This window comes from Colius striatus, chromosome 2 (assembly GCF_028858725.1).
Source record: "Colius striatus isolate bColStr4 chromosome 2, bColStr4.1.hap1, whole genome shotgun sequence".
In the NCBI taxonomy this organism is placed as follows: Eukaryota; Metazoa; Chordata; class Aves; order Coliiformes; family Coliidae; genus Colius; species Colius striatus.
In genome coordinates, this window is record NC_084760.1 from 121,583,988 (window position 1) to 121,607,970 (window position 23,983).

A 23,983-nucleotide genomic window follows, 5' to 3' on the forward strand; every position below is an offset into this window, starting at 1 on the left:
GGAAGTCACAGCATCAAAAAGAAGGAAAATAAAGCCAAGATACCTTTCTCTTCAAATGTGATTTACAAAACATTTCAGCATCTGGAACAAGAGACATTAGTTTTGATTATTTCCTTATGATATCTATTCAATTTGTTATACTTTAAACAATTACTGTTTTCTATCTGTGCCTCGCTCTGCTCTTCTCTTTCATCCCTATATTTCTGTCCGTTTGTCGAGCACAGCTCAAGGAAAAAGAAGAATCAGTGGCAGGAGGGAAAAAAAATGGAGATGTCATCAGCGTGGCCTTTTTGTTTCATGGCATGAAATGAACTGCCTGCCTAGGCAGAAAAAAAAAGAAAGGCGGCGTTTGAAGCTTGACATTATAACTACCAAAAGGAACACAGGAAAGTGAGCCAGCAGTCCAACACTTGGGCAGGGTGTTTACCCAGAGCTCTGCTAATGACCATGTGATGGCACCGATGGGTGCACAGACGTGGCTGTGGCATCGTGGGCTGCAAGCTGAGATGAGGTTAGCTGGAACTCAGGTCACATAGCAGATGAAAAGCAATGGTGCGGGGACACGAGCCTCCCTTGAAGCTTTAGGAGGCTGTGATTCTGTGTGAATCAGCCCAGAGATGCTGGTGGATGTGCCACAAAGTCGTGTTGTCCACGCTGCACGCAGATGGGCAGCAGTGCCACATGCCCTCAGCCAGGAGGGCTCCTCTTGCCCTTCAACATGCCTGTCCCCAAAAAGAAGCAGCAGGGCTCTCTCCTCACCAGGGAGTCTGCAGAAGAGCTCCTCATCAAGCCGGGCTGATAATGGATTGTTTGGTTTCTTGGCCAAACCAGGAAAAAAAACAACCCCAATCCAGCCCACAGCACATGTTGAACCTCACTCAGCTTTTGGGGGGAAACTATAAAACCCAAAACATGTCACGTTTGGGTCAACCTGAAACGTCGTCTCTGATTCAGATCTGAAGCACTTTGTTTTGCCTTGCTGAGTGATTTAACTCTTTTGTTCTAACTTTTGTCTTTTAATTTGGGTCAGTTTAGAAATAAACAGACGCTGTTTGGAAACAAAAGGCTTAAAAGTTTTGCTTGGGAAATGTCAAATGTTTTAGCAAGTCTGAAGTGAAATGTTTTGACATTTTCCAAAAAACTAAAGGAAAAATCCGTGCTTTCTTGTAGCTGAAATCAATAGCTGAATTTGACCTGAAAGTGTGAAGAAGTTCTCTTTTCTTCTCAAACTCTATTTTTAAATGAAGTTACTTTCAATGGCACAAACAAAGCCCCACAGCCCAAGCGAAGCCCTCTGCCCAAGCATGGTTCTATTCTCCTCTTGCCAGGGAAGCCCCCAGAAACCCTGTGCTCTCCTGCTCAGGTAGCTGAGCTTGCTGCCTGCTTCCCTCAGGGCAGGGGCACTCCTGGGGATCTTCCCTCAGGGCAGGGGATCTTCCTTTCCAACCAACAGCTACTTACATGTAGTAAAAATTAACAGATATTCACAGCCACATGGGAGACAGCTCTTCTTTTTTAGAGTGAGGGACCTTAGCGAGCACATCACCTGCAAATGGCTTTACATCCCTTCTTCCTCCTCCTGCATTGTCCCTGTTAAATCCTGCTCTTGTTAGATGGCCTTCTGGTTTGTCCAGGGAGCAGTCAAGGTCTACTCGGGTCAGTGCTGGTCTTGGTGGTGTTTTCTGCTTCAATGCATTTCTGCACATGCGCCTCTCTCTGCTGTTTGCTCCTGGACTTACAAGTTGGCTGGATGCTCCATTCTGAGCGAGCAGAGTTTGGTTAAGCGGGTTGACGGTGGCATAGGATACAGCTGGGTGTTACAGCACACGCTACATGAATTACAGGCTGGTGAGAAATGTGTTTGGACAATGGGGAGAGACAATAGCCGAGATAAAAAAGAGTAAAAGTCATGTCTGCTTTGAGGAAAGCAAACCAAGCAGCTGCTGCCAGCAGCCATCCCGCACGCTCTGAGCTCGCGTTAGCCGCAGCGCCCGCTCCAGCTGCCCCTTTCCCTGGGCATTGCCCCAGCAGAGCAGGCTGAGAGCGTGTGAGAAACCCAGCTTAGGGCTCAGACCAGTCCCTTCGGCCGTACAAATACGAAGGAGCAGTCCAGCTGGGCTGGCATGAGTGGCCATCAGCCTGCCTATTCCCATGCGACCACGTCTCTCCTCTCCAGCCTCCCCTAGTGCAATGCAGAAGCTTTGATTTTGGGTGGGGTTTGTAGTGGAAGAGCAGTAAAGCTGCTGCAAGTCAACCCTGGCACCACGAAATGCCAGTGCTGGTGCTCTGTAGCCCAGGCATTGTGGGGAGACACTCGGGAGCTCTTTCATGCTGAAGCGTGAGGCTGCTCTGCTCTCCACCCAGGGCAGAAGGGCAATTCCTCAGCTCCCAGAGGCTGGGAAAGTTTACTGTGGAAACTGATACCCTCCTAAAAGTCTTCCTTCGCCCTGGTGTCACTGAAGGTAGGGCTGGGTCAGGGGATTACTCTGGGGCTGCCTGCCACACTCATTGTCCTCAGAAGCATGAATGAATGGGGTAATTTAACCCCGAGGAGATAACGAACCTTCCCCACCACCCCCACCGTGTCTGTACCAACAGTTGTTATTAGCATTTCCCATGAAGCTGCCAGGTGTTGGTTTAAAGGGTCTTTTAACAAACTATCAGGATATCTGGGTCCTTCCAGGTGCTGAGTGTCTCTGTGACTTGTCTCCAGTCATCAACCAAGAACAGGCAGAAAAGCTTTAATTGCACTTGTTTCACACCCAGTGGGAATTTGAAGTAGGGCTGGCTAGTGCCACATCTTCCCTCCAGCACATCCTGTCAGGGAATTTTCCTCCTCAGACAATACTCAGGGAGCTTTATGAAGCATTTCTCCTCTTTTCTGGTGATGCCATTTTTCCTTCATGGGCAATGATTGTACCAGTTTAGACAAACACCCATAATGGTTATAGCAGTCAACACCAAAAATTAAGAAAAAATATAACCATCTAAGATTATCCCAGTTAATCCAACTGGGATTTAATTGTTTGCTAACATTTATGTGTGGGCATCTTCCACAAGCAGCTGAGCACGTTTATGGGGGGCCTCCACATCCTCCCTGGGCAGCCTGGGCCAGGGCTCCCTCACCTCCTCACCGAAGGACTTTCTCCTCCTGTGCGAGGGGCACTGCTTGTGTTCCAGCCTGTGCCCATTACCCCTTGTCCTGTCACTGGCCACCTAAGAACAAAGACTGGCCTCATCTTCTCAATACCCACTCTTTTTATCATCATTGATAAGGTTTCCTCTTCGCCTTCTCCAGGCTGAACAGTCCTGGGTCCCACAGCCTTTCCTCTTCACAGACATGCTTCAGTCCCCTCAGCATTGTTAGCTCTGCAGTGGGCTCCTTCTGGAAGTTCTCTATCACTCTTGAACTGGTGACACCAGAACTGGACACCTTTCGCTGGGCACTTTTTGAGTGGGTGTGAAAAGTGCCCCTTACCCTAAAGGGCAGCATCACCTATGTCCTGGGCTCAGTGCCCAAGCAAGACGGCTGGTAGGAGGCATTGAGCTTTGGCTGCTTTATGTGGAGGCAGAAGGTCCAGCATTTCAGTGCCTGCCTTCACCAAAGCCTGCAGGCCTTGCATCCGAATTTCAGCCTCACCTTGTGTCAGATTCTGCAGCGGATGAAACACATTCTGCTCTGGGAAGCCATGTGAAACCGTCCAGCATCAAGCAGCGTCTCAGCTGTGTTAAGCAGGCTGGAGGCAGTTTCACAGCCCGCTTTCACTCACTACAACGCATCCAGCTTAAGTGTTTTTCCATCTTCTGCTCAACCCCTTTTGTGATTTATCAATTACCGATTTCACGTGCATATATCATGAGTTTCGCCTTTTCACTCTGTAAATCATATTCCTGGCTGAAGAAATGGGCTCATTTTTCTTACAACCGAAAAACCACCCCAACCCAAGTGGTCTCTGTGTAGGATGCTCTCTGCAACACGTTGACATCGCCGCTTACAACAGATGCGGTTCAGTGATGAGTCAGAAGATTTGCGGGATGTTTGTGAGGTTGTAGTGACCTTTTGAGGATAAACTGTATTAAGTGTTACTCTTTCTTACAAGTGAACTTGATTTCCATGGATAGGCAGTCCCTTCTGGTTTTTCTTTTCCTCAGTATACCACTCCTTTTGGGGAAAGCCTCTCCCCGTAGCGTCGCTGGCCACTCACACGTTGCTGCCCTCCCATTCAGATGAGCAGAGATGCCTTTTCATTGATGGTGGGAGGTTTTGTGGGTGTCTTCCCCTAGAGCCTGGTGGGGTTTTTTTTTTTTTTTGTAAAGCACTTACTGAAACGGTGCCTGAAAAAACAAACACGAAGCTTAAATCCCTCAGCCTCATCCCGAGGGGACGTCTCCATTGAGCGGGGCGGGCGCCGGCCCAGGCTCTGGCTGTGCAGTGCCGTTGCAACAGCCTCTGCCACGCCGCTGCCAAATTAGAAATGAAGATTTTGTAATTCTTTTCTTTTAATGGTCCATTGTGTCCCACCCTGAGCAACTCCCAAAGACTTTAAAACAACCCGACCGCTGGGGAAGGTCCTGGTGGCTCGGCGCAGGGCAATGGCAGGAGCTTCCGCTGGTTGAATGAGCTCACGGGCTCTCCCCGCGCCTCTTACGTCCTTAATTACGTTGTGGTTTAATGAATGACTGTCTAATGCAGATGTGTAAGTGCCTCCAAGTGAGACTGAGGTCCCCGTGGTCGTTGGTGCTGTGTGGAAATGTGATAGGGTCGGCGTTTTGCTGTGCCGCTCCTCCAGCTCCAACCTGCCGCATCGACAGGCAAAAGGGAGTAACGACCCTCTCAAAATACTCCTGAAATGCAGCAAAGTCACGCACCAGCAGAGAGTAACGGCTGAAAGGCCACCACAAAACCCCTTGACTTGGTGATCACAGCTCCCTTTCTCTGGTCAGGAGTGTTATTGATCCATCAGCATCCCATCAACAGGGACCGATGTAATGAACCGATGTGATGATGAAGTGAGGTTTTATGGATCCAGTCTGGACCACGACCACTGGCAAAAGTGGTTTCAGTTTGAGGTTTTGACGTGGAAAAAAATAAGCCTCTCACAAAAACAGAATCTCCCATTCAAGTTGATGATGTTGTGAGAAACGTTCACCTCATCCTCAGCTGTAAAGTTTAACAGCAAACGTTATCAGGAGCATTGGAGGGGTTTGGTTTCCCTCCGCCAGGAGCCAGACGGTTGCAAATGGATGCAACTCAGAAATTGCAAAAATGTTTGCAAAAAGAAGACATTTTCACTTTCCAACCAACTCTGTTATTGATTTTCCAGGCCGAATGAGGAATGCTTGTTGAATTTTATGGAAACTGATAGTGGGACTATATGAAACTGGCCATAAAAGATAACAGATTTTGTTTTAAAGTCAGATAAAAGTTATAGTCCCATGTTATTTGGCATATGAATTTCCTATGATACCAATAAAAATGTTAGTTATAAAGCATTTCCTGAGGAATGGTTGTAACCCCAAATGATCGTGGTTATTTGCTGAGGAAAATAGGTTTTATTCCGAACAATAAAGCTATGCAGATTTATTAACCTGGGAAGCACACGGCCCTCTCGCGTCCCAATCCGCTTCCAGCTGATGGAATTAATCACACTGATGTAATGAAAAATATCTTTTGCGCTCCAAAACCATTGCCTGCATAATGTCACACATAAAAGAGTTTACTTAGCAGCCCTTTAGCTGCGTTTTCCCATTCTTCGCAGGAGTCTTCATTCACAATGGGTTGGTTCTGTTTAAACGCTGATATTTGCTGCGTATCACGTTACTGCGGCCCGATTCCCTGCAGATGAATGAAAGCTGAGCATGAACCAACAACAAAAAGAAACATGTAACTGGGAAGATGAAAATTCAAACCAAGCGAAGATGCCTTTCGTGCTTTCAAGGTGATGGCGAGCGAGGCCGCTGGGCGCTGCCTCCCAGCCCTCCGCAGCCTTGCCAACGGCTCGGTCCTCCCTGGAATTCAACTCACAAAATAAGTGGGGAGAAGATTAAGTGAAGAGTTCAGAGGTGCTTGTTCCAGAGCCCTCTGAGCTCCCCTGGGAAGGTGCCCACTGGCTGTGTGAAGGGATAGGAGGTGTCAGGAGCAGCGCAGTGGGTCTCTCCCACTGTTTCCCCTCCCCTTTGGGCCACAGCCTAAGCTGCAAAGCAGAACGCTATTAGGAAATCATCCCCGGAGGATGCACAGCCATAAAAGCTTCAACTATCAGCATCACCTCCTGTGCTGAGCTGGTGGCAGGACTGTGCAGCTCTGGGGCCTTCGGGTGGCTGTGCCTTTGAGTGCCCTGAAAGCACCCACAAAGGTTTGCCACTCTGCTTCCTGCCAGAGCAGCTCAGCAGTGCCAAATCCTCACTCCACAGCTACTTCAAGGTCCAAGCAAACCTTGTCCTCCACCAGCAAGCTTTCCAGGACAGAGCTCCCCAAACTATTCTTTTAAGCCAATGGAGTTTGTCATCATATAAATTTATCATGTTCTTTTTAAGGTAGGAATAGCTACCTTAAACTGAGAGATGCAGCAAACAGGCTCAGTCACTCACCAGCCATCGGCTGCTGGGCAGGGGATCGTTCAGTGGGGGCTTGGCAGAGTGAGGTGAGGGGTCGGACTCGAGGAGCTTAAAGGTCTTTTCCAACCAAAATGGTTCTGTGATGTTGTTGGAGGGCAAAAACTAGCTAGGCTGAGGACTCTCTTTGGGAGAGAGACAGCAGAGGGAAACCCTGCAATGGGCAACTGAAAGTCAGGCTTGCTTCAATTAGCATTAAATCCAGTGCAAAAATAACACTCAGCTGGAAGGATAATGTATCTTTTTTCCCCCTAACATTGCTTCTTTTAATTTTCTTTTAATTTCTTTTCATTTTTATCCTGTTTTTCTTCATTTTACTCTGAAACTGACTACCATTGCTTAATTTACTCCGCATTTCCCAAGGTAGCAGGACAACGTGGGGCACAGCTCCCACTCGGCCACATGGCCCTGCCCAGCTGAGGTCCAGTCAGGCACCTCTGCAGCCAGAGAAAACACACACGGGGTCACGTCACCCTCCCCCCAAAAACGTTACAGCCTCACCTGGCATGTGAAGCTTGCAGACGGGAGCAGGAGGGTTAATGGAGGGACTGGGCTTTTGTACAAATCAGCACATTCTGCTTGTATAAAGGGATGTATCTATATATAGAGAGAGGGGTGAACGTGCTGCCTGCGTTTTGTGTTTTTACAGAGCAGAACCTAAGTCTACAGGCCATGTCTTAAAGCCAAACAGCATGTTTTCAGGTAATTAGTGTTTATAATCAGTTTGTAAAGCTAAAGTGGCTCCAGATCACAGTGTGCTCCGGGAAAAGAAAACATGTAGAAAAGATGATCTTTTTTTCTTTCGCCCCTTTGCCTGTGCATGCAAATGCCAAATTAACATCTGCATACAATGTATGCTCTGGTCAGGCCCAAAATATTGTTGTGGTTATGGCCAATTCACTTAAAAGCCTCTGTGTTTAAAACCTCACATTAGTATGGATGAAATGTTTTCTGTTCCTTTAACTTCTCTTTTTTTTGTTTTGAGGGTTTGGGGGGGTGGTGGTGGGGGGAGTGAAGTTAAAGTTTCATATTAATGGTACTTATAAACCACAGCTGTTTCACTGTACCATATAACAATAGTGTTTTGTATCTGAGCAAGTTTGGAAATCTTCATGCTTACTCAATTCTTCCAAAACCAAAAGCAACCCCACTTGTTCCTTGCAATGGAAGAGGTATCTGTAGTGTTTGCAAAACAATTAGAGTCTCGACAGCTTTTCATAAAGATGAGGTTTTGGTGTTGCTTTGGAGACAAGGTGAAATTCAATCTCAGAGTCAGATGAGATTTGACAGTTTTGGCTCTGGGAGCTTTTTTCTGTTCCCGCTGTGGGGAAGGAGAAAGCTTGAGCAGGCTCCTTCCCTGCCCAGGGGGGGGCTGTGCCATCCCAGGATGGCACCGCACCGCAGGGGCTGCCTGAAGGTGAGGGTACCCAGCGCAGCTCAGCCACAATTGCCTCATTATATCTTCATTACAGCACCTACCCGTGCTTTCCCAGCAAGAGCATGACTCCTGGGAGCTCAGAGCAGTTGTGCAGCCTCTGAGCAAAGCCATCGGGTCCCCTCTGAGGAGCTGCAGCAGCAGGAAGCGCAGCTCTGCCCAGGCGCCGTGACTGACAGCCCCGGTATGAGAGGCTCTCCCACACCATCACCCTCACGAGTGTGGGTTGCAGATCAGGGCTTGGATCAGCTCTTTGCCTTCCCAGGCTGTTTCGGTTTTGCTGTGTTTACCCTTCCTTGTCCTCTTCTGTCCCTGGATGGTTTGGTGGCATTGCCCAAGCTGGCGCGGCAGTTACCCTGTGTGCTCTGGCAGATGGAGAGGTGCAGCCCTGGGCCACCACCTCCTGCATTTATGCTGCAGTTGACTTCTGGCTTGGCTGGTCACCCTCAGTGACCCAGCTTTGGCCAGTAAAGGTGGCTTATTTCTTCCTTGCAGTTCATGAGAGAAGGGGATGTTGATGTGGTAGGGAAGTTGTAGTTCTGTTGTTGTACCACCAGCAACAGAATGTTGGGAACGAGCCAGCAGTCGAAATGGCAGATGAAATTCAACAAACCACGCACACAGGTGGCTACTGTCAGCATAGCAGTCTCTTACCTTCATGTTCAGACTTGCTGGTGATCATGTTTCAGGCTGCTAGACTGTCCTGTAAGAGCCACCCAGGACCCAGGCTGGGAAGCCATCATGTGTGCATGGCTAAACCCAAAGTGCCTTTGGAAGCCCACGCAGATGCAGGACTCCTTGCTGAAGGCTCCAGATGCAGAGCTTGGCTTTGACACGTGGCTTGTGCTCTGTGGCTTTGGAAGCCACTGGCTGGCTCCACTGAAAGTGATAGTTGTGAGTGAGGGTGCTGCTGTCCTGCCCACAGCAAGCGGAAGATTTGAGTTCCAAACAGAGAGTATTTTATTCTCACTTTCAAGCAAATGATGAGGCAGTTTGTTGGGTGGTGGTTTTGTTCCTCAGCACATTCAGTCTCTTTCTTCAAACCTCCAGCTTTCTGGAAGAGGTTTTGAAGTGGCCTCATTTGTAACCTGACCTGGCTTCTTGTCATGTTTGCGTCGCTGGCTCTGGGGGTATGCTGGGATGCTGGCGGCTGTTTCTGACTTCAAAATACCATTCGTTGGCAACCCAAAGAAGAAAACAGGGCAAATACCTCACCGTCTACAGAGAGTGCCTGCAGAAAGGGGGTGAAGGTTCATGACACAACCAAATTTGTCTGAAGTTGCCTGGATCCCACCCTGTTTCATTCTTGCTGGTTACTGTGAGACTGGTTATTTTCTTCATAGGGGCCAGCAGGCAACTTCAGCCCAAGAAATGTGAGGAGCTGGGAGTAGTGCTTGCTGCACAGTGTCCAAACCCTGCACATCTCCACCAGAAGATTCTGGGGGTCAAACAGGATTAGAAAAAGGCTACAGCAAACTGTGAGCCTGTCCTGGGGAGAGAGGGTTCTGCCCACAGGGCTCGGATGCCACCGGACCCTGAGTGTGGCGTGACAGCCCTGCCGGGCTGTGCCTGGCCCTTGGGTGTTGCACATTGCCCCAGTAGCCGTGGGTTCTTTGTCTAAGTGCATGAGGTTTGGCTGGTCCAGCCTAGGCCACCACAGCTGGGCTCAGCTGGCCAGACCTCCTTTTTGGCAAAGGCAGGTCTTCCCTGTGGGAAGGGGCACAGGAACAGCACTGAGCCAGAGCAGAGGCAATTACAGCTCCTCAGGAATTAGCAGGGACTATTTTAAGGCTCTTCCCAGGGCTTACAAAACCAGCCCTGCCCATCAACCCCTCCCACCTTTCCCTTCCTCGTGCAAATACCTTCTGGCCGTTGCAGCCCCCTGTGCCTGAGATCCTCCTTTCTTGTGTCCCTCACAAAAAGCGGCTGCCCAAGAGTGAAAGAAGAGCTGCATCCTCACTGGCTCAGCTGGAGCTGCAACAACTTCTGCAGTCTTGATGCTTAAAGAAAATAAGCAAATTAGGCCCATGTAGATTTAGAAGTAACCGCTGTCCATCCCTCGGTTCATCAAGAAGCTCTCCAGGAGTTTCACATGCATGCAGGCATCTGCAAGGTTGAAACCAAAAGATGTTTCAGCCAGCCCCGAAATGAAAAACGTAAATATGAAATATTAAAACCAGATCTGCTCTAGAGAGGAACTTTGACATTGCCACAAATCTGAAGAAGAAAGGGAAAACTCTGGCAAATGAATTCGAGATGACGTCACCTTCTGAGAACCTGATGCCAAAACAGTGCTATCTCTGGGAGAGCTTCAGTGAAAGCTTTTGTCATCTTTGCCAGGTTAATATAACTGAGATTAAAAGTACTATCATACTGGCAGTGGGAGGGGGCAGGAGGGAGAGAGTATGTTTTCCCCAAGGGAAATATTACTTCCATATCTGTAGTATCAAGTCAAGAAACAGAAGACTTGCCATCTTCATGCAAGTCATTGATCTTTCTTCCCCAGCTTGCTCCAGAATCCATTGACACACGATGCTTCTGGAGAGAGACTGGAAGCCACAGTGCTCCTTGATCCTGACAGCACCTTTCCCCTGCACCGTTTGATTTGGGAAGGGGATCCAGGAAGACAGAATGAAAGGCAGGGATTGTAAACCGGTGCTTTTCTGGAGATCACAGAGTGCAGTCGTGTGGGTCCCTTCCTGCAGGAACCTGCATTTGTGCACAGCCTGTGCACAGCCCCAGAGAACCTGCAGCAAAGGCAGGAGAAGCAGCAGTGAGCTCCTGGATGCCGTAACCATGGCATTCAGAGGGAGCTGCTGCACGTTCTGGACCCGCAGCCCCGCTCGACTCAGGCCCAGGTGATCACTGACCTCCACACACCACAGATCAGCTCTTTCCTGCTAAAGCTTCAGATTATAAACATCTCTCAGCACCTCCGGGAAATAAAAGGCTGTTGTGCAGCCTCTGGCTGCTGGAGCAGGCACCTTGGACACCGAGCAAGCGACATAAATATTGCAGCTGTGCTGGGTGTTGGTGTCAGCAGGGCCTTGCACAACCACAATGACAACTGTGGAGATTGTTGTGCTCACCTTTGGGACACACATGTGGTCCTGCAGTGTGCTGTACAGGGGCTCTGCCAGCGGGGCTGCAGGCTCCGGGGCTTTCTGCCCTGCTCAGCCAGCAGACACTGGGCAAAGGCTCACACACAGCACCAGCTCATCTGTCTCTTGGGAAAACTGCTTTTGCCCAGGCTAATGCCAGTGTTCCAAAGGGGCTGGGTTTTCACCCAGAGCTTGCTTCTCCTCCAAGAGCCTGCTCAGGAGTGGTGAGGAGGCTGAATCTTGGCTGCTCTGAGGTGATAAGGTGTCAGCCTGATGCTGCTGCTGGGCTGGCAGGAGCAGTGGCAGCAGGGCCAGCTGGGAGGTTAAATCCACTGCACACAGCAGCAGGGACTGCCTCACAACCAGCCCCTACATGTAAGTGTTGATGGTGCTTCGTGTCACGAACCAGCAGTGAAACCAGAGAGGACTTTGTAGAGAAGCAGCTAAGGTAGCTGCAAAGCTTCAGATGGCAAAGCCATCCAAGGTACCTGCCCAGGACAAATCCCCCACCCTGGGAATGCTGAAGCAGGGATGTCAAAGGTGACTTGCCTAAGTGAGGCAGAGATGCTGCTTGCTGTGTGAAGGCATTAGCCTTCTGGCAGAGAGCACATGGGCACTGGGCTTGTAAGCAGAGCTGCCAGGGGGACAGGACAGCCTGGGAGGCAGGGACCCCACAGCAAGGGCCAGGCTTCAGAGGCAGGAGCTTTTCGTGGGCTTTCGGGTAGTGTGAAGCTCCTCCCCAACTATCAAAGGTGATGAAACGTTTTGGTTTCATCACCTCATGTGTTTGGTTTCTCCCCAGATCAAATGTGTTTGCTGTTTGTTGAGGCAATTTGAAAGAGATTGGGCGGGTGGGATAGCCCCTGGCACGGGAGACCCAGCTGCCATAGCCCCGTGGTGGCACAGGGAGATGCAGAAGTGAAAACCTGATGAGTGGAAAGCTCTGGAGGCTGCAAGGCATTTGCCACGTGGGGCAGCAGGGCTTTACCTGTGGTCTGGCTGCACTCTAGCTGAGCTCACAAACCAAAGGGGTGCGAGAGGGAACTGCCTGCAAGGAGGATGAAAATTACAGGCAGATGAGTTTCTTTGGGAGGGAAGGTTGGTTTGTTCATTTCATTTGGGTTGGGAGTGTTGGGCTGTCCATGATGCAATCATTCCAGTGTCCATGCTGTTTTATTTACCCTGCTGAGCTCCCACTTTGGAGCTCCTGGGCTCTGCCCAGAGACCTACCAGGTCTGCATGCTTCTGCAGAAAGTGCTGATGTAAGAGTTAACCATTCCTGAGGCTCCTCTTGATTTATCAACAGCTCTTCTAAAGGACTCATTGGGCATCTCAAGCTGTGAGATACGGGGCTGAGCTGGGATTTTCTCCTTTGGTTGTGGGCTGTGAGTGACAGGGAAGGGTTACAGGGAAGGTCTCCACAGTGGAAACCTGCAGGGCTGGATCCAGTCCCATCCCTCACCTAAACCGAGCGAGCCGAGTGCCCCAAAGGCTGTTTATTAAGAGGAAATGTTATGAAGTGCCTGAGTGATTTGAGAATCAAATCCCCATTTTCCAAAGTGACTTAAGCAATTGTGGGAAGGTTCAGAAATTGGCAAATGACGGTTTGGTTTGCAGCTTCTGCTGCTGAGAGCCAGTGAAAGCTGGGCACGTATTCTTGTGTGTTTGCCTGCAAATGTTCCTCTTAGGAGGATGAGGATTTAGTTACATTGAACCAATCCAATTTTGAAGGTTGTGTGTAGGCTGTTGCTAAACGTAAGTGGCATCTACTGCAAAGTGACCCCTCTCTGAGGGCTGGGGCTTTGCGCTGCTGAGCTGCTCCGACACTGCTCGGCCAGGTCTGTGGCCCTCGGTGGGGAGCTGGTAACACAGCATAAACTGGCTGCTGCAGGGAAGGGGCCTGACAAAACCTGTCCTAAAGAGAAAAGGTCACAATCTGAACAGTTCCGGCAAATGTATCTCCTCAGACTGAAGTTTCTCTGCTTTGGTTACTTTGTCCAAGGCCGGCTGTGTTTTCCTGCTGGTGCTATGGGAAGGAGCCTCAGTGTGTGGAGTCAAACACAGGGGCTGTCACAAGCTGACAGAGACAGTGGCTTGAGCAAGAGGCTGTTGTGGTGCTTCATCACTGGCTGGGCAAAACTATGACTGTTCTCTCCTGGGTTGACATCAGCACCGTTTGATGTCCAAGGGCACAGGCTCTTCTCCAGACAGATCCCGTCCTGAGCTGCTCCTGGCTCTGACAAATAAACCAGAGCAAGGTGAGAGGTGTGGGGGCCTTGCCATAGAATCAGTTTGGTTGGAAGAGACCTTTGAGCTCACTGAGTCCAAAGGAAGGGGGTGATGGGCAGGCAGCCCTTGGGAGAGCAGCCGCGGGCTGTCCCAGTGCCAGACACCTGCAGGCTCCATTTGCACAGCACGGCTGGTCTCTAACCAGAGCCATGGCTTTACATCTTTATGGTTCTGAACACCAGCGAGTCTCCAGTGACAACAGGCAGGTTCTGTCAACTGTAACGTTCTCCCTCTCAAAAGAAGCAGTGCTGAAGGGATGTGGGGCAGGTAGAGCTGAGGGAAGCAGTTGCAACCGTGTCTTGTTTCCCTGTCAGAAAATGCCATTTGCTGAAGAGTCGGGGCAGATTATTTCCACCACCTCACCCCCCTCCCCCAGACTTTGTTCCTCTCCCATCAATTCATAAAGTTCTTCTCCCATCAAGGCCAGTTTTTCTCTGGGTTGTGTCAGCCTGGCTGCACAGAGGGGAGTTTGCTGTGAGTCTGGACAGCAGAGGAGCAGAGCAGCTCCTTCATGTCACCTCACTTCAGGGACTGATTTCATTCAGAGGCTTGTTTGGGGTCTTTGCTCCCAGCATTCTTTTGTGACAGAGAATGAATTAGCTGAGTTCACCCCACTGCCTCAGGATTCAGGCCCCCACCAGCTTGCTGCTGGCCACCCTGCCCCTGGGTGCTGGCTCCGGGGGGTCAGGCAGCAGGTGCCCAGCAGCAGGCTGCCTGTGCAGCGTGCGTGCAGCAGCTCCAGCACGTCTGCCGTGCATTAGGCACGTTGAGGGTGTTCTTTCCCTGGGCAACTGACCTGCATAGGCACTGGTTTGCAGCCTGAAGCCAGGCAAAGCTGCTGTGGACAAGCAGCCACAGCCTTTCTTTGCTCCCTTTATGGAGCAAGGCAATGAGCCCCCCACTCAGCTTCGGTAGGTCTCGGTCCTTGCAGGAGGCAAGAAAATTCTGTATTAGCTCTGGCCCCTGGGGAGGTTTCAGGGTGTGAATTATGCACCTCCCAGCAACTTCTAGTCCCTCCGCCTTTCAAGTCCTCTCTCCAACCCCTCTGAGTTCCCTTTTCAAACTGTCTACATTCAGATCAGCCCAATTTCCCTCTGGGTATAAGAAGGAGAGGCTGTGATAGCATCACTTAGGACAGACCCCTGACTCACAGCTTTCTTGGGAAAGCCTCTCTCATAGCGAAGCACAGGGGGAAAGATAGACAGCTGCCAACTTCCAGACAGGAGTTAAATCCAGTGGCCAAAACAAGGGTTTTTAAGTGAGAAAGCCCCTTCTTGAGTCATAACTCTTAAGACTGCATTTTTAATAAAGGGTAGAGACAGTTGGTCAGGAAAGGGCAGAGAGCAGCACCTCATGAGTGGCACTGCGGCTCTGCCTGGCCCCTCAGCCCTGAACACCTGCAGAAGAGCAGGTCGCTGCAGAGGCTGGGAATGCGCTGTGTGTGAAAGCCAGAGCATCCTCAGCAGCTGCTTCCAAGGCTCTGTGGAACAATAGGATCTCCCTCTGGTGGCAAATTCCACCCGAGGTGTGCTCAGTGTTGCAAGGCTGTGGGGATGGAGGGCTCACAGCCACACTGACAGCAGCCTCTGCCCTGTGAGGGCTTCCCCAGGATGCAGCACCACGATCATAGCTCTCCTGCAGAAGCCTTTGGAGGCCCAGCTACGTGCTGCATCCCACCCCACGACACATCCCACCTGTGGGAATCGCACACAAAGGGTTAAAATTGCCAGTGCTGGCCTGGGAGGTGGAGACCTGAGAGGGCAGCATGTAGAGGTAGATGACTCTGTGGCTTACTGTGGCAAGATGGCTATAAGTTTTGGTAATAAACAGAGGGATCAAGCAGACAAACTTCTTCCAAAGAGCTTTAGCAAGGCCACGGCACCAGGGGTGGGATCATGGCTTCATTAACAGTGACATGAGTATAACAGTTAACGTCCCTTGGTAAGAGTTGTGCTTTTTAGGCTATGTGGGGAGGAATCCCCGGGATGAGCTGCTGTGGGATTGTATCTCAGCACTGCTGCAGTGAGTGTATTTGTCAGCAGCAGTTTCCAATCTGTCCTACCTGTCACCTCCATAAAGCCTCATGAATCAACTTCTGTCCCTTGACTTTGCAAAACTGCTTTGGGTGAGAGTCCCTCGGTGGGACTCCTCAGCTCCCACCCTTCCTCACGCCAGGACCCATCCGTCCCAGCACTGCACAGAGCCCAAAGGGGCTCAGCCCTGACGCCACGGGCTGGGCTGTGGGGCTTTGCCCACGTCAGCGCTGCTGTGGCTGCCTGTGCCTGCCCAGTGCTGGCCTTACCCTCGGCTCTGTGGCAGATGCTCAGCATCAAGTTGTCATGCAGGGTTTTTGGCAGGTTGTTGACAGCCTTGGAAGCGAATCAGTCGGGAGCTCGCACACCGTGGCAGCGGGACGCTAATTAAAGGGCTCAGACTCTGTGCTGTGTGTCTGTCCCACAGCAGCACTGGCACCTCGCCCATCCCTGGCACCTAGAGCCCCTGCTCCCATCTCCATGGGGTGCAGGGGATGGGGGAGCCCAGGCTCAGAGCTGGGTCCCCACAGAGCAGGGTGCTGCAGTCCCAGCTGTGAGCAGATAGCGGTGTGAGCGCAGGGTGCTGGGAGGCAGGGTCCAGGCTGCATCCAGCCCTGAGGAGTGCACCAAGGCCCTGGGCTGTAGCAACCAGAAGGTGGCTGGCAGGAGGCTGTTTGAGCCTTTTACGATGGGCTCTCCCCATGGTGGAGGACATTCCTACAGACCCAGAGCCCTCTGGAGCTCAGCACCTTCCACAAGTCAGAAGGGCTTTTTGGCAGCCCTGTGCAGAGGCCACACTAGTTCCTTCAGGCTCCTGAGCAGTAAGGTTTCAGTGCTGAGTGTGCAAGCGACTCTGAGAGGCAGGGCTTGTGCTCTCCCCCAGCTCCACTCTTCCCTGGCAGAGGTTGTGTTTCTGTGGCCTCAGGGTGGGCAGAAAAGCCGTGCGTGCTGCGTTCCAGCTTTAAGGGTGTTGCTGCCAGTCATCTCTTCCAGAACTGCTCTGCCACATACTCAAATGTTGCTTTCAGTGGATAAACCTGGCAGGGGGACTGGCCTGAGCTGTTAGTCATCAGTTTCAGGTGACTTGTTACTCCTCGCAGCCTTTAGAAGGTAGTCAGGGAGTTTGGCAGCAGACCTTGCCCTGGGACAGTACTCACCCACTGGAGATTCCCTCCTTTCCCCCTCCTGCTTTGTAGTCAGTTGCAAAGATCGACTCTAGCTGGAGGCTCTGCAGCAGCAGAGGCAAAGCTGAATTTTGCCACCCCAAGGTTGAAGGCAAAATAATTTCCTGGGGTGGGATGTCAAATTTGGCATCTTTCTCACTCCCTCCCTCCCACAAAGACACACTCTCTGCAAAAAGCCAGGCCTGTATTCTCCTGCCAGGATATTTCCTCCCTGCCCCACTGTAGGACCTTCCCCTTCTCCAGACAATGAAGGGACAGAAGCCAATGGCAGCGACTGGTGGAGCCAGGGAATGCAAAAGCCCAGCGGAGCCCGTCCTGAACACACCACAGCTGGCTGGGCAGGAGGGGCAGGACGAGCCCCTGGGTGGGCTGGAAGGAGCAGGGGCACCCACCGCTCACCCACAGCCAGGTGAGGCGAGTGGGAGCCAGCCCAGGGCTGCCAGGCAGCCACCCACCTCCCTGTCTGTGCCCAGAGCCCATCACTACCCCCACAGCATCACCCAGTGAGGCCGCAGCCCTTCCCCCTCCAGTGCAGACCCCCAAATCTGCACATGCAGTCGAGCACAGGGAGAGGGGCTGCCACTCACTCACAGCAACCTGGGGTCCCTGGGCAGGGGGTGCACGAATCCAGCCCCAGCCAACGCCCCCTCGCAGCGGGGCGCAGGGAGAGGTGTCAGTGCTCAGGCAGCCCCCGAGGGAAGGAGCTGGGCAGCCCGTGCCCACCGTGGCCACTTTTTATTGAGGTTTGTTATTATAAAAATAGATCATAAAACCTTGTGGCACATGGGTCCATTTGCAGTCCAGGAGAGAGGCGCCGGAAGGCTGGGAGGGAGCGGGCAGAGCGAGCCTGGCTGCAGCCTGGGGAAGCCAGAAACCATTCCCTGGAGGAAACGTGCTCCCTGGGGCTGGGGCAGAGCCAGGGATGCTCCAAGCAACTGCTGAGGATGCTTGGACAGTCTTCAGGGACAAGGGAAGGAGGAGAAAAAAAAACTGAAAGCAAGGAAAAAAATAGACAAAATAAAGACAAAAGAGCGAGACTCTGCTGTTAGCCCTTTGGCATCCAACTGGGGCAGGGTCCCAGCTGCGCTCCCCTGTGCAGGATCCGCCGTGGGAGGGTGTCACTCTCACTGCCTGGGCTGTCCTCTTGTCCCCGCAGGCACCTGCCAGAGGCACTGGCACTTTGGGCACAGTTTGGTGGCACTTGAGGCTTCAGTTACAGTTTGCAGGTGTCCAAGAGTCACTGTCTCTCGAGCGCTGCTCCACGGCTCTAGGAAGAGGAGGCTGGGATAGAGAGTCCATGGATGGTGTTTAGAGGGTCTGGAGATTTCCCCACGGGACTGGCAGGTTTTCTGTCCACAGCTGCAGCAACGGTAGAGAGGAGGGGAAAAAAGAAAGACACCATAGCAGTGTATTGATGGGCACGTCCCATATCTGCATGCACACTGATCCTCTGCCAACGGCCCCACAAGAGCAGCTCATCCGCCTGCCCCAGGAAAGCCACCCCCTCAGAAAGGTACTGCCAGGCTCCCTGGGTCACACCCCTCCAGGGGAAACACAGAGGAAAAGGGGGATCCCTCCCCTGAGCAATAGGGACAGTGGTGATGGCAGACACCCTCTGCCATTGCCAGGGGTCTGCATCTGCCTGGGGAGGGTACCCAGAGCCATCTCAGCCACGGGGAGAACACATCCCACACTCTTCCTAAAGGCTGTGATTGGGGTGCCCTGGGAAGGAGCCACACACTGTAACCTCCTGTTGAGCTGCTCCTCAGGCACAGCCCAGCCCTGGGAAGCAGCACCGTGCAGGGACCAGGGCCCGGCCAGCCCCCATCTGTCCCCCCACACCGGGGAGAGGATGTGACACGTCTCAGGGATGTGACACGTCTCAGGGATGTGACACATCTCAAGGCTGCTCCAGGCGCTGGCATAAGCTGGGAGATTTTTTTTTGCAGGGGGAAAAAACAGCTGAGAAATGGGCAAAGGTCTGAACTGGAGCGTGAGGTTGCCTCTCCGAGTTGGTGGTGATTTTTTTCCTCTCTTAGTTTATTCCTTCTTTCCCTTCTCTCTGCCGTGCAGGAGCAGTAAAGAGCCGCCGGCCCCCTTCCCACCCCCGATGCCAGATATCATCCAGTATTTGAGTTGTCCCAGATAAGTTGCAGAACCAGAAAACCGATCGAAATTAAGAAGGAAAAACAAAGGGGGAGTTAAAGTAGGTGGGGGCAAAAAAAAGGAGATGGGATGAGCCCCCACAAAACGGTGGATGTTGCACTGAGGCAAACGGGCTGGTGGTTGATAGGGCTGGGACAAAGGCTGCACTCGATGAGTTTAAAGGTCTCTTCCAGCCCAAACGATTCTGTGGTTCTATAAAGCCAAAAAAACCCCGAACGTTTACAGAAAGTCTGTGGCCTTTCAGTAGAGAAAGCTTAAAGGTTAAGAAGGCAGAAAACTCGGGCTCTGAGTCGAAAAATACCTCGAAAAATATACTGACTACGCGTGGGTCATCTTTCCTCCTTCTTTCACTTTCTTTCCTGCCTCCTCCTCTCTCGCTCTGCTACCCTGTTGATTTGTTTCAACCCATTAGCTTCCAGTTATCTATTTTGAGCCCCTGCGGCTGCCAGTGGCTCGTCCCGGGACAGTTGATGTTGTACCTGGCAGCAGGTTGCCGTGGTTAGAAACGGTAACGAGTCGTAGGGAAAGCAACGACCCCCCAGAAAATGTACAACCGCAGGAAACCAACAGTAAAGAAACGGACGAAAAAGTGGGAAAGAAATGGCAAAGGGGGGGAACAAAAAGAACAGAAAGTCTCATACCGCTAAAAAAAAGAATAGAGGAGAAGGAAAAGGGTGGGGATTTTATCCCCAGAACGGATGAGAGGGGGTTTTATAAAAGGAAACGGCCTAAATAAAATAAACAAAATCAAACCCGATGTTAAAATAAATAACTAAAATAAAACACGAGCTTCCATCGATGAACTGAAACGGAGATGGAACAAGTCCCACTTCACAGCCGTTTGTACTACAGAGGCTGAAATCAAACCCGGGTGCTTCTCGGGGGACTTTCTCTCTAACACCCTCCCCGGCCGGGGCTTTATCGTGTTTAACGATCCCACCGAGAAGGCGATTCGTGCCCGGGGGAGGCGAAAAGCGCAGGATTCGCCCTAAATTCTGCCGCCTTGGCCCTTTCCAGCGCAAAGGACGAGGAAAACCAGAATGATTTCCAGTTGGTAGTGCTGATATGCTGGCTGAGGCCGGCGGGAAGGCGCTGGGCGAGGGAGGGCGGACTGGGACACATCGAATACTGCGGCGGGGGGCACCGGGGGGGCTCGCAGGCCCCGGCGGCAGAGGGGGCACGGAGAGGACCGGGTCTATCCGAGGGGTGGGCAGCGGCAAGGCAAACGCCGGGGATTGGAGCCGCCGAGCCCGAGAGCTTTCGAGGGGCAGAAATACTACGGATATTTAAACTATTCGGCGAGGTAACCTCTGCCTGAAGGTGGAGGGACCCGCACCGCGACCCTCACACACACACATTGCCCGCCATTCCTTTCCCGCTTGCCCAATCACTCCCCGCCGTCCGTCCGTCCCCCGGCTCACCTTCCCTCCCGGGCTGCTTGAATGCCATCGCCGTGGCCAGGTCGCCGCCGTGCACGGCCACGCCGGGCCCGTGGTGGGCCAGGGGGCTACCTTGCGGCTGCCAGGGGTGGCCCGAGGGGATGTATCCGCCGGCCGGCCCGCCGTAGACGCCGTGCTGGTTGGAGGGGGGGTAGGCGCAGGCCGGGAGGAACGTGCCCACCGAGGAGAGCCCCGGGGCGGGCTGGGGACGGTGACAGAGAGACACGGAGGGTAAGCATCGCCGTGCGGGGAGGGGGCACCGCCGGACTACGGCGGGAGGGCTCTGGGAATCGGGGTTGCTCCCCTCGGGGAGACGAGGGGTCGGCGGGGCGGATGGGGAAAGGGAACAAGGGAAAATCGCCGCCGCCTTGTCCCCCCATGGCAGTTACCTGCGGGTACTTGATATCTCCCTCCATGGCAGCCTTGTCGATGCCATTGACCGCCTGGGCCGGGGGGAAGGCCGTCCTGTTCACGCTGGGCCAGTCTTCCATTTTCGGGGGGTAGGCAGCCCCCTCTGTGCCAGCCAGAGCCCCTGGGGAGGAGATGCGCGGCGGCTCCGTTAGCGCTCGCTCCCTGGCCAGACGCGCCCGGCAAAGCCTCCGTCCCCACGCCCGAAATTCGGTGTAAGCACGGCGGAGAGAGGCTGGCGCGTGTCCCCGCCATCCCCGGTCCCTCGCCCGGGCTCTCCGCGACCCCCGTCCCACCGCCCCCGTCACTGCCGATAATTTAGGGAGAACAATTTCTCTTGCGACGAAGGAGATTTATAAAAGTGACATCGGAATTTTAAGAGATAAATGGTTGCGCGGAGGGAAACGCATGCGGTTGATTTACTCGGGCTTTTGGAAGGATAAAAGGACTCGCATCCCCCCGCCGCCACGTCGTTTCGTGTGTCCCCCTCCTCTCCGTCCCGCTCCCGGAGCCGGGACAGCAGGGCCGGGCGCTGCCGGCGCTCTCCTCGCCTCCCGGGCTGCTCGGCCGCCGCGGCCCGGCCGCGCTGCTCCGTTCCTCCTCCTCGGCTTCATTTTAAGGAAACGAGGGCAATTTCTCGGGGCGACCCCGGAGACCTCAGTGCCCATTTTCAGGGGCAGCTTTGCCTTCGCCTTTCCCCCGCCTTTTTCCTCTACCCTGGTTTGTTTTCTTCCCCCGTTTTTACCCCCCTTCCATGTTTCTTTTCGCGTTGCACAGGGAGATTCAGGGCTCTGAATTTGCGGTCGGCAATCTATCATCCCTACCGAAATATTTTCCACATTTTTCATAAAAAGTTCAAGATGTCTGAGGCTCGCCGCATCTGGCCCCGCCGCCCCGTCCTGCCCGAGCGGGGTGCGGCGAGCAAAAACACCCCCCAAAAAACCCCTAAACGAGAGAGGGAGGGGGTGGGCGAAAGAACTGCTGTCCGGGAGGGGAAGGGGCGATCCCTGCCCTCACCCGCCGTGCCCGGGGCTCCGGGTTGCGGCGAGGGGCCGCGGCGCGTTACCCACCCGTCTGCTCGACGAAGGTGCGGATGCCCAGGATGTTGGTGACGGAGTGCGCGGAGGGCCAGGAGCGGGGCAGGCTGACGTGGGCCGCCGTCACGGGCGCGCCGGGGTGACCCCCCATCTTGGCGGGCGGCGAGGCCATGGCGCTGGGGTAGGGGTACTGGTAGATGTGGTTGTAGGGCAGGGCGGGCTGGGGGGGCGGCTGCTTGCCGCCGTCGAAGGGGCCGGGCTGGGAGAGGCTGCCGATTTTGTTGCGCAGGATCCTGCTGATGGAGCTGACCGAGGGGACGTTGTACTTGTCGCAGACGCCGTCCGCCAGCAGCCGGTCGCGGATCTCCCAGGCGAAGATGCCGGGGTCTCCCTGCTTGTAGTCTCGGATGTGCTTGACCACGTTGGGGGTGGTGACCCGCGGCTTGCTGCCGCCGATGGCCCCGGGCAGGATGGAGCCGGTCTCGTTGTAACGGGCCAGGATCTTGCTGACGCAGCCGTGGGAGACGCGGAGCTGGCGGCTGATGTCGCAGGGCCGGATGCCGAGCTGCGCCAGCTCCACGATCCGCAGGCGGATGGCGTTGGGCAGCGGACGCCCGTTGACGAAGACTCCGCCGAGCTGGTTCACCTCCCCGTACGTGTGCTCTGCGGCGGCGGAGCGCGTTACAGGCGGGCGGCCGCGGGGGAACGGCGGCGGAGGCAACGGGGGCAACGGGGGAGGGACGCACCGCCGCCCGAGCCGCGGCCCCCGCGGGCTGCCCGGCCGGCGCACGTCTAGGGACAGAGACGGGGCTGCGATGGGGAGGGGAAAAGGGAAGAGAGCAAGGGGGAAAAGAACAAGGGGGAGAGAAAAGGGGAGGAAAAAAAAAAGGTGGGGAGGAAAGAGGGGGGAGAAAGGAAAGGAAAGGAAAGGAAAGGAAAGGAAAGGAAAGGAAAGGAAAGGAAAGGAAAGGAAAGGAAAGGAAAGGAAAGGAAAGGAAAGGAAAGGAAAGGAAAATGAGAACGAGGGGGAAAGAAAGTGAGAAAGGAATAAAGAGAAAAAAAAAGGTAAAGAAAGGAATAGAAAGATGAATGGGAGAAAAAGAGAAAAATGATAAGTTAAGATAGAAATAAGAAGGGAGGAGGGGAAAAAAAGAAAAGAAAGGAAAAAAAAAAGACCAAAAAATAGCTAAAGAAATAAGAAGAAACAAAACCAAAGCAGAAATAAGGAGGGGAAATGGGAAAGGTCGGGGAAAATGAGAAACAACGAGAACGGAAGAAAGAACCGAGAGAAAGAGTACAGCGAAAGCGAAGGAAGGGGACGGAGGGGAAGCGGAGAGCCCAGAGCCGTCCCAGCCGGGCATGTCGCTCCGGACCCCCGCCCGCCACCGCGACGGCCCGCGGGGCCGTTCCGCAGCCCCCGGAGCCGGGGATCCGTCCCGCCGCCCCCCTCCCCCGCCCGGTGCCAACTCCCTCCCCTCCTCACGCCGCGAAGCGACGCGGCGGAGCCCGTCCCGGAGCCAACCCGTAGTCGCCCCGCTTACCCATGGCCCGGCGCCGGGGGAGCGCCGGTCCGCGCGGGGAGGGGTCTCCGCCTGCCCGCCGCGCCGCAGCCCCGGCCCCGGCCGCCGCCGGCCCGGCATAGAGGGCCGGTGCAGGGGCGGAGGGCGGGCAGGCTGGGCGGGAGGCGGCGGCGGGGGTGTGCTGGCGGCGCCGGGCCGGTTCCCCGCTCGCGGGGAGCCCCCGCCGCTACTTGGGATCAATTTGACGTGGGAAACACGTCAATCTCGGCCGTCACGGCGGAGGCGCCGCCGCGGGCCGCCCATTGGCTCCCGCGCCGCTCCTAAATGGCCGCTCCCCGACGTCGAGGGAAGGGGGGGGGACGGGGGGACGGAGACACAGACACGGCACCCTCCGCCCGCCCCTGCGGGGACAGCCCCGCAACGTCCCCACGGGACCCCCCCCCCACCATGAAACCCCTGGGCTCGTTTTAGGGCTGCGGGAAGGCGGAGCGAGACCGACCGCAGGGGTCCCTACCCCACATCCCACTCCCCCCACCTCCCTGAGGCGGCCCTCAGCCCCCTCCCCGCGCCCGTTCCCACGCGGGACGCGGATACCTGCGGTGCGTGCAGCCCCGACAGCCGCCGCGGGGCCGCGACCCAAGCGCGGAGACGCCGGCAAGGGAGAGATTTGCTTTTGGGGGGAGCCGCCGGTGCGGGAGCGGAGGGCTGCTGCGGGCCGAGGCCGGAGCCCTTCCTCTTCACTCGACTTCCCGTGCA

At 54.1% G+C, this 23,983-nt stretch overlaps 1 protein-coding gene across 1 annotated transcript; it reads right to left on the bottom strand.

The window, feature by feature from the left end:
* Positions 1-17,924: 17,924 nt before the first annotated feature.
* On the bottom strand, positions 17,925-23,068 carry PAX1 (paired box 1). The gene is made up of 5 exons (XM_061989661.1): positions 23,062-23,068; positions 21,741-22,517; positions 20,652-20,794; positions 20,245-20,464; positions 17,925-18,016 (listed from the first exon to the last, which is right to left on the bottom strand). The coding sequence occupies exons 1-5, from the start codon at positions 23,066-23,068 to the stop codon at positions 17,925-17,927; spliced, it is 1,239 nt and encodes a 412-aa protein (XP_061845645.1).
* Between the last annotated feature and the right edge of the window lie 915 nt (positions 23,069-23,983).